We start from the raw sequence: 12093 nt of genomic DNA, 5'->3' as shown, positions 1-12093 counted from the left end.
GTAAAAGAAGCTTCTTTTTTTTAACTTCAAAAAGGAAGTCTACTTAAGTATATGCATATGTATAGTAGTGAGATAATTTTTTGTAATAAAAAAAAAAAAAAAAAAAATCAACCATATTATTTACGACTTTTTATTATTTAAAAATCTGACGAATCATTCTTTATCCTACCACAACACTTTTTAAATTTTTTGTTAGATCCGCATGTGCATAATTTATTATTATATTTCGATGATCCTTTAATATACATTTTGTTTTTGTCGATATCATTATACCTTAAAATATTCTCATCGCTATCATCATTTTTATATTTCACATTTCGTAATTCTGTTTCTATTTGATTCATTCTTAAGTCACCAACTAAATATCGTTTCCCCTTATTAAATATTGAATAGGCGCTTATACTACTACCTCTACTGTCTTTATTACTTTCTAAATTTAAAAATATGATGGCTATTAAAACAACTATTACATATACAACACCGAATATGCTATGGAAAAAGTAACATGAACATAACAGAACAGCTGTTGCGATTTTCGGGTTTAAGTATTGCGTACCATTCTTCTTTTTTGAATTCTTCTTTTTTTTCGGCATATCTGCGTGTACCGATGTGTTACGAGTTTTGTTTGTGTGTAATCCTTTCACATAAAAAAAAAAAAAATAAATAAAATATAAATTACTATGTTTTGAATTCCACCCTTTCAATGTAACGTTGCTGAATTCTCCGATTTTAAATATTCCTCCTGCATTTCTTTTAAAGGATGTTTCAGTCGTAGTTTTCGTTTTTGCTTTATATTTTCTTTTTTTATGCTTTTTTTACTTTTTTTTTTTTTTTTTTTTTGACCATGTAGCCAAAGAAGTAATCTGAGGGCATAAAAAAAGAGACAGTATATATAATCTAAATACAAGTGTAAAAAAATAAAATGAAACTAGAAAAATTTCCTTTTTGAATACTGTGCTATTGCATAATGAGTTTTTTCTATATTTGTAATTAACAAAAAAAAAAAAAAAAAAAAAGGGTTATGTGTATGTGCTTAATGTAAGCATATATTTGATATACGTACGTATGTACGATTTAACATTTTTGAATATATGCGAACTATTGGTAAATTTTTTTTTTTTTTTTTTTTTTTTCATTTTCCTTTTTAAAATAAGTTGTGAGTACCAATGCATTAACCTGTTATTTATGCAATGAACATTTTATATTAATTATTGTTCACATTTTATCTTATAAATAGCACAATTTAAAATTTGCTCGTAATTTTTATTTCTAAAGATTCAAATTCATTTATAGTTTGTAAAAAAAGGGGTATAATCAGAAAATGAAAAATAACGTACAGGAAGAGGAAAAGAAGAAAACAGGTAATGTATGTAATGTCGTATTTATGAGTTCACGAAAATTGACATATTGTTAAGGAGCAAAAGATGATTAGCAAATACGTTTTTTGAGGGAAAATATATACGTTTATTTTATGCGTTAATTTATGCGTTAATTTATGCCCGTATTTGTGCGTTCATTTGTGCGTTCCTTTGTGTGTTCATTTGTGCGTTCATTTGTGCGTTCATTTGTGCTATCATTTTTGCTATCATTTTTGCTATCATTTTTGCGCATGTTTCTTCCTTTATTTCCATGTTTTTCATGTCCACTTTTTCGTTCGCCCCTTCAGGTTTTTGCAAAAAATGCTGCAGCAAAATGTACAGAGGACTTAAAGGTCCAAGCGTAGCGCACAGTGTCCTATTCGGAGTATTTGGAGGTACAAAACTTGAATATATGGAAAAATTCCAAAATGTTCAATTTATAAATATTTGCTTGTTTTATTTTGTACATAATACACTAATATATCTTAATTTTGTACGAATGATTTATTTTTTTTTTTTTATACACAATTGCTTAACGAAATAATGTACCTTTTGTGAACATGTACTGTTCATTTTTTTTTTTTTTTTTTTATGCATGCGTCAGGCTTGTTTTATTATGGATGTTATTACTTTTATAGATATTTAAAAATCACCTACTTCGACACATTACATGTGTCAAATGAAAGTAGAAGAAGATTTATGGAGAAGCAAATGTTATTTTACAATGATGAGGGTTATAATTTGTCTATGAAATATATTGGTAAAAGAATAAGACAAAAAAACAAAAACAAAAAAAGAAAAAGAAAGAGAGAGAGAGAGATACACGTAATATTAAGAGAATTACAACCTAAGTTTTTACACAGCTAATACTATTTCAATAAAATGGTGTTTAATTCGATTTTCCCATTTTAGGAAACTTATGCAAATACTATGATCCAGTTGCATTAAGGCTACCTTTTCAACCTCTGTACTAAATAAAATAAAATAACAAAGTCCTTTTTATACATATTCGTACATATATCCTTATTATTTTGCATATTTAAGTAATATTTCGAATTCAAAATATTAACATGTTTCATCCATGAGTGTACGTATTTATACATGTTTATGCACTTTTTTATTTTGAAGGGATGATAAATATAGGCTCTAACCCCTATTAAGAAGTTGGAATAATGTTTAACCATGATCATTTGAATAATCGCATATCCCCTTTTTCATTATACACTGTTTTATTTATTTATTTATTTATTTTTTTTTTTATTTTTTTTTATTTTTTTTTTTTTTGGTATGAAGAAATCAAGAATACATTACGCATATGTTCAAAATAAAGTATAATAAAATAAATAAAGGATGTAGTGTATAACACTATACTTTTATATACCCATGCATATAAGCATAAATGAATAACACACTTCTGCAAAATGGAACAAAATAGTATAATTCATACAACTTTTTAATAATACAACCTTTTTTTTATTAGCATATTCATATTTCACTTTGCCATTTTTATCTTATATTTTGCTTCTTTTTTTTTTTTTATTTTTTCGGAAAAATGAATTAACTCTCTTTTATTCGTCTTTCCCTGCTTTTTAAAAATTTATTCTGCTTTTTAATTTAGTAGTATTGTTTTTAGCTGTAAAAGCTACTATAAATGGAAAATGCGCTTCATACGGTTGATGTGGCCACAAAAAAAAAAAAATAAACATAATACAAGAACAAAAAAAAATGAACAAAATAGATAAATAAATATATATATATATATTATAAATATGCTAATTTATTAATCATATTTTTTTCCGCTCTTGCTCCTTGACCTAATCTTTCGAGGAACATAAAAATTAAAATACACTACGAACATATCCGAAAATAAAAATGGTAAAAAAATAAAAAAAAGATTTTTTTTTTTTTTAATTTTTTGCAATTTTGCTTTTTAAAGTTTCTCTATTTTATACCATTTATGTTATACTGTACATTTAGAAAATTAAGATAAATAATTTTAAATGATATATATTTTTATTGTTTTGAAATTTAAAATTAAAAAAAAAAAAAAAAAACTTCGAAAATATTCACTATTATGCCTACATTTGAAATTACTGAAATGTAAGAAATACGTGAATACATTATGAACATTATAATGTATACAACTGCATATACATTGTATTGCAGTAAACTTTATGTAATATGCTATAATAAATGTATACACAAGTAACTCTGTACGTTACATATTACATATAAATATATATATATATATATGGACGTATGATTTGCCAGTTAATAACATTAGAATATTGCGAAAAAAGATGAAAAATAATATAGAAAAGGGCAAAATAAAGAAATTAAAAAAAAAAATTAAGTGTTCAGATAAAGAAGAGAAAGAAGGAGTATCCTCGAGAGCGAGTAAAAGGACGATATATTCAAAAAAAAAGAAATTACGTGTTAAGGAAAAAAAAGAAAGGAAAAAAAACACAGGTGAAAATGTTATCGTTCATTCGGATAAGGAATTGAACGATGAACCAGATGCTTTAAAGGATTATAATAATAATAGTATTAGTAACAGTGGTAATAACAGTAACAGTAATAATAGTAATAATAGTGATAGCAATAATAATAATTCTGAAGGTTGTCTTGTATATAATGACTCCATGGATGGAGAAGAATTAGGCGATAAAAAAAAAGGAAGGGAAAAGGGAAAAGAACATAATGAAAAAAATAAATCAAAGAGTGGCATTAAGAATGATTTTATTAAAACTAACGAGGAGGAAGAGGTAACATTAAGTAGTGATGAGAATAGTTCGAGTAGTGATGAAGATCATGATGGGTTACTATTAACATCGAAATTTAAGAAAAAATTTAGTGACCTTTTGCTTAAATTGAAAAATAAAGATACAAATTTGTTGGACAAAAAAGAGGAATTTTTTTTTCATGATAGCGATTTTGATACCGACGTATCGAATGACGATGTAACAAAACAGAGTGAAGAAGAAAATGATATAAATGAAAAAAAAAAAAAAAAAAATGTGAACAATGTACTTATAAATTTCAAAAATTGTGGGCAAAATGGGCAAAATGGGCAAAATGGGCAAAATGGGCAAAATGGGCAAAATGAGCAAAATGAGCAAAATGAACAAAATGAGCAAAATGAACAAAATGAGCAAAATGAACAAAATGAGCAAAATGAACAAAATGGGTGCAGAGATCAAAATGAGCAATATGGACAAAATGATAAAAAGAATAAAGAAGCGAAATATTTCCTGAACTATTCAGATTATTTTAAAAACATATTGTTAAAAGAAGGATCGCAGGCTTTTGATAAGGAAGAGGAAGAGTTACTAAGTAAAGAAAAGGAAATATGTTCAGGAAAAAATAAAAAGAGTTATTTGGAGGAGCAGGAAGAATTAAAAAAAAAAATACATGAAGCTTGCAAAATTGCAGAGGAGCAAAATGACAATGCTGAGAGTGATAATTTTTTTACAGTTAAAGAAAAAAATGAAAAGGAAATAATGGAAGAGAAAATGTATTATGAAAATTTTCTAAAAACGTCAAAAGTACCTATGAAAGAAGAAGACAATTTATTAAAAGAATATTGGAAAGATAATTTAAATAAAGATGAAGAATTTTTACGAGATTATATTTTAAAAGAAATGTGGAGAGAGGATAAAATCCATAATCCTTATGAAGAAATAGATGAAATTGATGAAGAAGAATTAGAAAAAGCTGAACGTTTTGAAAAAACGTACAATTTTCGTTATGAAGAACAAAATGGGAATGTTATAAATTCAATTCCACGTAAAATAGGCAATAGTGTAAGACAAGACTTAAAAAAGAAAAAAAAGAAGGAAAAAAGAAGGGAAAAAAGAAAAAAACAGAGAGAGAGAAAAAAAAAAATTTTAGATGAATTAAAAAAAGAAAAAAATAATATTAATACTGATAAAAAGAATACTACTAATAATACGACAAAAACCAATACACCGGTGAATGTTTACACTGATGATAATAACAAAAGTGGGGGATTTATGAATAATGATACCAGGAAAGCTGACAAAGGACACAATTGGACAGTACATAGTACTCATTGCAAAGGGAGTATGAAATCAGAAAAAGATGTAGACAAATATAATAATTCAAATTATGTAGATGATAGTGGTTATATTGACGATAATAACCATAATGATGTTAACGATTTATGGTTTTTGTGTGATGAATGTGAACACCCTATTAATCCTCTAAGTTACGTTTATGAATGTACAACTTGTGAAAATTTTGCATTATGTAAAAAATGCTTCAAAAAAACAATTCATGAGCATAAATTAAATAAACTATTAGTACCTAGAAATTGTGTACCTCCAGAAAATTATGGAAATAGCAATATTGTGAAGAATGAAAATTCCCAATTTAACAATAACAATGAACATGTTCATAATAATAATAATAATTTGTACAATAGCTATGACCAAATGGAATATTTAGAAAATGATTCAAGCGGTTACGAGGATTTAATTGATGATATGCCTATTAGATTTAAATATATTAAAGTAAAACCAAAATCGTTCAAACTTACTACTGATTTTATTTTGAAAACAGACGATGCAACATTAAATAAAATGGCTCCAATAAAGTATATTTCTCCATATCTGTAGGGGTTGGTGGGTATTTGAGACCAAGTGATGATACCGGAAAAAAACAAAGCACAATGAAACAAAACAAGACAGTACAACAAAAACGACTTAATGGTTGGGAATCCGGATTATATTTAAAATATACTACAGAATGAAGAAAATTGTGGAATGGAATTAATGAGAACAGGAAGGTCTAATCAGACCAATACAAACTATACCTGTATATGTACAGGTGTTGTATACAAACATAAATGTATGTACAGGTACATTAATGCGCATACAAAATTTCAAAATAAAAATTTGAAAAGTTAATAATATAAAAAAATCGGGAAATTTTAAATCATGAATTAAACAGGAGAACACAAATGTAAATTTTTTGAATTAAAAAGGTGTATATTAAGTGAAATGTGCGTTATTAATGTGTATGAAGTATGCTCACATATGTACGCGCACAAGTATGTATGTATGTATGTATGTATGTATGTATGTATGTATGTATGTATGTATGTATGTATGTATGTATGTATGTATGTATGTATGTATGTATGTATGTATGTATGTATGTATGTATGTATGTGTGCATGTACATATATATACGCGCATATGTGTAATTCTTTTCATTATAGTTAAAACCAAAACGGAAGTATTTTACTTTTTATGAAAAGTGGAAAGAAGAAGTTATATTTGAAAAAAAGTGCTTTCTAACTTAAACGATTTACATACAAATGTATGTATGCATGTAAGGGTATTTATACCCACATATATTATATATATATATATACTTATTTATTTACGCGCGTACACACAAATTTGACCCTTTTTAGACGTAATTATAACAGCAGAGTATGATTTTTTTTTTTTTATGATTTAAAAAAAACAAATAAATTCCAAGTTGCAACGCTATATTTTTGGAAAATTTGGTAATTTTGTTTACGTAAAAATAAGATCCTTTTTTTTTTTTTTTTTTTTTTTTCGAGCTAACTAGTTATATATATTTTTATCCATTTTTAAAATTGCTTAATTTAGTCTGTGCTTATCTTGACAAGGGATTGCCGATCAGTTTAAAATTTCCGTTCAGTAAATTACGGCGACATTGAGCATACGCTTTCCTCAAAATAATGCAGTTTTCATCAATTTCTTTCAAGTCGTGATTATGTAAACATTCCTCAAAGGTCGAATTTTGCTTTTTATAACAAATTGTATTTTGATAACATGCTATCATATCATTTAAAATTTTCTTACATGAATTTGATGCCTTCCTATGAGGTAAGTCCTCCTTTACACTAAGCATACTCAAAAAAAAAAAAAAACAAAAAAAAAAAAAAAGGGGAAAATTTGGGAAAAATATATAAAAAATGTACAAAAAGAGCCTATACAAGGGTAACCATTTCTCAGTAAGGATATATCTTCGTATTAAGAAAAATAATTTGTAAAATTTTTCAGTTCATATGTAATAAATTAATATGAGAAATTGAAGGTGGAATGATTAGAGGATTCTGAAATTTTTCTTTTTTTTTTTTTTTTTTTCTCTCTGTTATTTGTATCACAAACTAAAAAATGTGCACTTAATTACAGGCATATGTATTATTATCTATAAAAAAATAAAATAAAATAAAATAATAGTAACATAATAATAATATATTAATGAAAAAAACATTATTAATAAATAGCAGTACCAGTACATATAACAACATTGGTGCTAATTTTTTAAAATATCTACCTTTTGTTCATAATTTTTTTTTCATCTCCCTTCGCTTATAATTTCACCATCCGCGCATTTGTTCGTTCTTTATACTCTTACTCCTTTAAATGGAAAAATAAGCAGTGAAAAGTGTGTATATATATATATATATATATATATATAACTCAATAACAGGGATAACTGTATTATTTTTTTGAAGATATTAAAAATAAGAATTTGTTTGTATTTTGTATTTTGGCCGTTTCATTTTGGATGTTGCATTGTCATTTTATTTTTAAAAATATCCCATTTTTGATTATAAAAAAGAGCATTTACAAAAATGTTTGCATCATTCGTTTTAAATTTATTTTAGCACCATAATTAATATGTTTTGTGCAAAGTCATGAATAAAAATGTTAAAAAAAAAAAAAAAAAAAAAAAAAAAAAAAAAAAAAAAAAAAAAAAAAAAAAAAAAAAAAAAAAAAAAAAAAGAAAAAATTAAAAAATAATTAACACTTGACAAAGGACGAACACTAAGCGTGATAAAGCAGAACAAAAAAAAAAAAGTAAGAAAAAAAGTGAGAAAAAAAGGAAAAAAGAAAAACGAGGAAATGGAAGAGCGAGCGGATGACAAAGTGGAGAAGAGAACAAATGGACAGGAAATAAAATTACGTGAATTATGGTGTATTTTTAATTCATTTTTTTCATATATTTTTATTGATATATTTTTAATTATTTTTATTTATTTAATTTTATTTATTTATTTTTATTTATTTATTTTTATTTATTTATTTTTATTTATTTATTTTTATTTATTTAATTTTATTTATTTATTTTTATTTATTTATTTTTATTTATTTAATTTTATTTATTTATTTTTATTTGTTCTTATTTTTCCCCTTCGCTGGGCACTGCTTAATCTAGTTAAATTCAATTTTCGGTTTGTCGTTCTTTATATCCGAAATTACTATATTATTGTTGCTAGATTGTTTCACATATTTTGGAGAATTATCATCACCGCTGTTCTTTTTTTTTAAGGACTGTATTCTTTTGTCAACTGTTGATTCTTTGGGTATATCAAATTTAGTGTTAATGTCTTTGTTCCATTCTTCAATGGTTAAATTATTTGAATTATAACAAAATAAGGCTTTTAATATATTAGTAATCCATCTATCTCTATCTTCTTTTTTTTTTTCACAGAAAAGAATTTTTTCCTTGATTAATTTTATATTCCAGCATTCCCTAGTTTCTTCAATAGTTTCTATTGGTAGTTTAATATGCTTAAATGGTAAATCTTTAACTACAACTTTATCATTATTTAACTCTTTAATTAATATAGAAGATGATGTAATTTCTACCATGTATTTATTTAAATTGAAAATATCACTAGAATTTATTGATACATCTAAAGTACCTTTTTCATTAACAGAGCATTCTCTTCCTCCTCCTGTAAGATTCACTTTTCGTTCATCATTTAGCACTTCTATGCTATTTAATTCTTTTTCAATATTCTTAAATACTAATTTATTTTCATCTTTCCTGTCATCGTCGTTCTCCCTAGTATTGTAAATAGATCCCTTTCTTTGTATTCCTTTTCCTCTTTTCTCGTCATCTCTTACCCACTCAGATTCATCCGCTTCGTATTCATCAAATTCGTTTATATCTTCAGAATAATTTTCGTTTAACTTTTTATTTTTCGCTTTTTCCTGCATGAATGTTTGTGATCTTAAGTACTGTAAGTAATTGTTTCTTTTTGGAAAATTTCTATGACCATTGCAAATAGCAACAAGACAAATAATTGAGATGAACAGAATCGTTCTCATTGTTTAACACCCGGTGGGAGAAGCTAAAGAAAGAATGGAAAAACGGGAAAGGGGGAAATAACGAAAAAGACAAGAAAAAGCGAAATGAAAAGCAAGCGAGGAAAATTATTAAAAAAAAAAAAAAAAAAAAAAAAAAAAAAAAAAAAACTGTAAAATGGAATAAGACAAGATAAAATGCAGAACAAATCGTGCAAAATTATTTAATTAAAAAAAAAAAAAAAAAAAAATTGGACATAGTAATTTACAAATTTTTGCAGATATTACGTAATTCAAAAAAAGCACGGTGTGTTATTCGTTTGTTATTGCATGTATTTGGTGTAATGTACAGTAATACATATGTGCTAATATATACCAAATATGTATATATATAAACATATACGCATGTAGACATAGCTAATAACTTCATGTTTACACACAATTTCCCATTTCAATGTAATTCAAAAATAAGAGGAAGATATTAATAAAATGAAAGAAAAAAAAAAAAAAATGATAAACAGAAAGGATAATACCTTCAATAGCGAAAATGTGTATTTACATAGGAGGGAAAAAAAAAAAAAAAAAAAAAAAAAAGATACGAAAAGGCACAAATAAACATATATGGACATGTATATGTATATATATATATATATATATATTCACATAAGTATGTGTTGCAAAATTTGGAAAAAGGAACATTCGTTGAAAGGAACAGCGGGAAAAAAAAAATAGCATCTACAGATGATTAATATGGCAGATACATACTACCTCTTTATTCTTAAGAATAAACATATATCTTCCTAGTGAAAGAAATATTTATTTAAGTTAAATTTGTTTTTGTTCGTGTGGGTACTTATTTATTTTCGTAAATTGTTTTACCTACATAAGTATTTGTAAACGGCGTTATTATACACAAACCAGAAGTATATATATATATATATATATATATATATATATATATATATATATATTATATATATATATATATATATATTACATATGTAAACACATACAGTATATGCACAATATATCACGCATAACCATTTCTTAAAAACAGATTCGCTACTATTCTCTATCTGAGGAGCACACGTCTACAATTTTTCGTAAGGTCATTCTTTGTCGTTATTTGACACTCATTCCTTTCTTCATATATAAGACATAAAGTCCATAATGAAGCTCCACCAAATGATCTTATCGCGCATATTCCTGTTATCCCTCTTTTTTTTTCTAAAGAATATAATAAATTGTCAATCCTTTTTACCAGTATCTTATGCAACTCATCAGTTATACTCATTTGATAAGGTAACCCCCCATGAAATAAAAAGGAATTTAAAAAATACTGTCGGTAATTTCATAGCTAGAAAATTAAAAGACATTAAAAGTAAATTTAATAGTTACAAAAATTATGTACATGATGGGGATATGGATAATGATAACAACAATAATGGTTATAATAGTAATAATAATGATATAACAAAGCACGATTATAATGAATCATTAGGAGAAGAAGTAAAATCGTTACTACAACAAGCAAGAAATAAAAGAAAATTATCAAAAAAAATAAAAGAATCTTATGAACGCGCATTAAAAAATTTACAAAAAAGGAAAAATGATAACAGTGGTGATTACAATGACAATGATGAAAAAACTAGTAAAATTTTACAACATAACCTAGAACAAATAAATTATTTAAATAAGAAATCCAATTATTTAGAAAACAGAGCAGAAGAATTAAAAAAGTATTTAAAAATTAGTACGAATCAAAATTATGAACAAGTTAATAATTGTAATATTTCTAAAACAGGAAAATTAAAATTTGTGTCATCATCCAACGGTCTGAAACATTCAATTGATAATGTTGAGGGAAAAATAAATAATAATGGATTTACTATATTTTACAAAAAAAAAAAAAAATTACTTATATATGGAGTGTTTTAGAGTTACCTATAAAACTAATTGGAAATGTTCAACAGTGTTTTTTATTCGAATATAAAAATAGCAATCAAATTTTTTGTGCTGATAATAGCTTGAAGAGTGCATCTTGGATCAACGCTTTAACCGAAGGATCCCTTTGCTCAAATTTTGGAATAAAAGGAGTGTTAGTCAACATAAACGATATTAATAATAAATTAATGAAAATGAAAAAAATAGATGAAGATATGGTAACTGTTGATATAAAATCCGAGGATGAGGGGTCAACACATGTCTTGGTTAATGGCAAGGAACAAAAGGGAGAAGGAAATAACAACGTGATTAATTTGAACAATATTAAGAAAAAAATGGAAGAAGAGAAGAGGAGCAAAAAAAAAGAGGAAGAAAAAGAGGAAGAAAAAGAGGGTAGAGATGAAGTGGCGGAAGATGAAGAGACAGAAGACAAATTGACGGAAGTGCAAAAAGAACAAGATGACAACCTAATAAATGATGAATGAAAAAAAGAAAAAAAGCAAGACCCTAATTTATGTATATAAATTCTGAAAATAATTTATATACTGCATTAGTACAGAGGATATCATAACATCGTAATTAATGAGGAGAAGCGTCCCAAATGTTAAGAAGAAAATTAAACGTACATTCATTATCAGGTCCAAAATAAGCCCAAACATATATGAGTACATATGTATAAGTATATATATATATAT

At 25.6% G+C, this 12093-nt stretch overlaps 6 protein-coding genes across 6 annotated transcripts; 3 read left to right on the top strand and 3 right to left on the bottom strand.

The window, feature by feature from the left end:
* Nucleotides 1–137: 137 nt before the first annotated feature.
* Nucleotides 138–593, bottom strand: MKS88_001329 (SAYSvFN domain-containing protein; the record flags this gene model as incomplete). Its single annotated transcript, XM_067214247.1, has 1 exon — nucleotides 138–593. The coding sequence occupies one exon, from the start codon at nucleotides 591–593 to the stop codon at nucleotides 138–140; it is 456 nt and encodes a 151-aa protein (XP_067074701.1).
* A 728-nt stretch (nucleotides 594–1321) lies between these two features.
* On the top strand, nucleotides 1322–2225 carry MKS88_001328 (ATP synthase-associated protein; the record flags this gene model as incomplete). The annotated part of the gene is made up of 3 exons (XM_067214246.1): nucleotides 1322–1361; nucleotides 1667–1753; nucleotides 1963–2225. The coding sequence occupies 3 exons, from the start codon at nucleotides 1322–1324 to the stop codon at nucleotides 2223–2225; spliced, it is 390 nt and encodes a 129-aa protein (XP_067074700.1).
* Nucleotides 2226–3658: 1433 nt separating this feature from the next.
* MKS88_001327 (protein KRI1) lies at nucleotides 3659–5995 on the top strand (the record flags this gene model as incomplete). The annotated part of the gene is made up of 1 exon (XM_067214244.1): nucleotides 3659–5995. The coding sequence occupies one exon, from the start codon at nucleotides 3659–3661 to the stop codon at nucleotides 5993–5995; it is 2337 nt and encodes a 778-aa protein (XP_067074699.1).
* A 1012-nt stretch (nucleotides 5996–7007) lies between these two features.
* MKS88_001326 (cytochrome c oxidase assembly factor 5) lies at nucleotides 7008–7265 on the bottom strand (the record flags this gene model as incomplete). Its single annotated transcript, XM_067214243.1, has 1 exon — nucleotides 7008–7265. The coding sequence occupies one exon, from the start codon at nucleotides 7263–7265 to the stop codon at nucleotides 7008–7010; it is 258 nt and encodes an 85-aa protein (XP_067074698.1).
* Nucleotides 7266–8575: 1310 nt separating this feature from the next.
* MKS88_001325 (crystalloid-specific PH domain-containing protein) lies at nucleotides 8576–9478 on the bottom strand (the record flags this gene model as incomplete). Its single annotated transcript, XM_067214242.1, has 1 exon — nucleotides 8576–9478. One exon carries the CDS (start codon nucleotides 9476–9478, stop codon nucleotides 8576–8578), a length of 903 nt encoding a protein of 300 aa, XP_067074697.1.
* A 1161-nt stretch (nucleotides 9479–10639) lies between these two features.
* Nucleotides 10640–11883, top strand: MKS88_001324 (PH-like domain-containing protein; the record flags this gene model as incomplete). The annotated part of the gene is made up of 2 exons (XM_067214241.1): nucleotides 10640–11288; nucleotides 11393–11883. 2 exons carry the CDS (start codon nucleotides 10640–10642, stop codon nucleotides 11881–11883), a joined length of 1140 nt encoding a protein of 379 aa, XP_067074696.1.
* Nucleotides 11884–12093: the final 210 nt, after the last annotated feature.

Source organism: Plasmodium brasilianum, chromosome 5 (genome assembly GCF_023973825.1).
Source record: "Plasmodium brasilianum strain Bolivian I chromosome 5, whole genome shotgun sequence".
Taxonomy (NCBI): Eukaryota; Apicomplexa; class Aconoidasida; order Haemosporida; family Plasmodiidae; genus Plasmodium; species Plasmodium brasilianum.
Note: the sequence above shows the minus strand (reverse complement) of the source record. Positions and strands in the feature narration are given on the sequence as shown.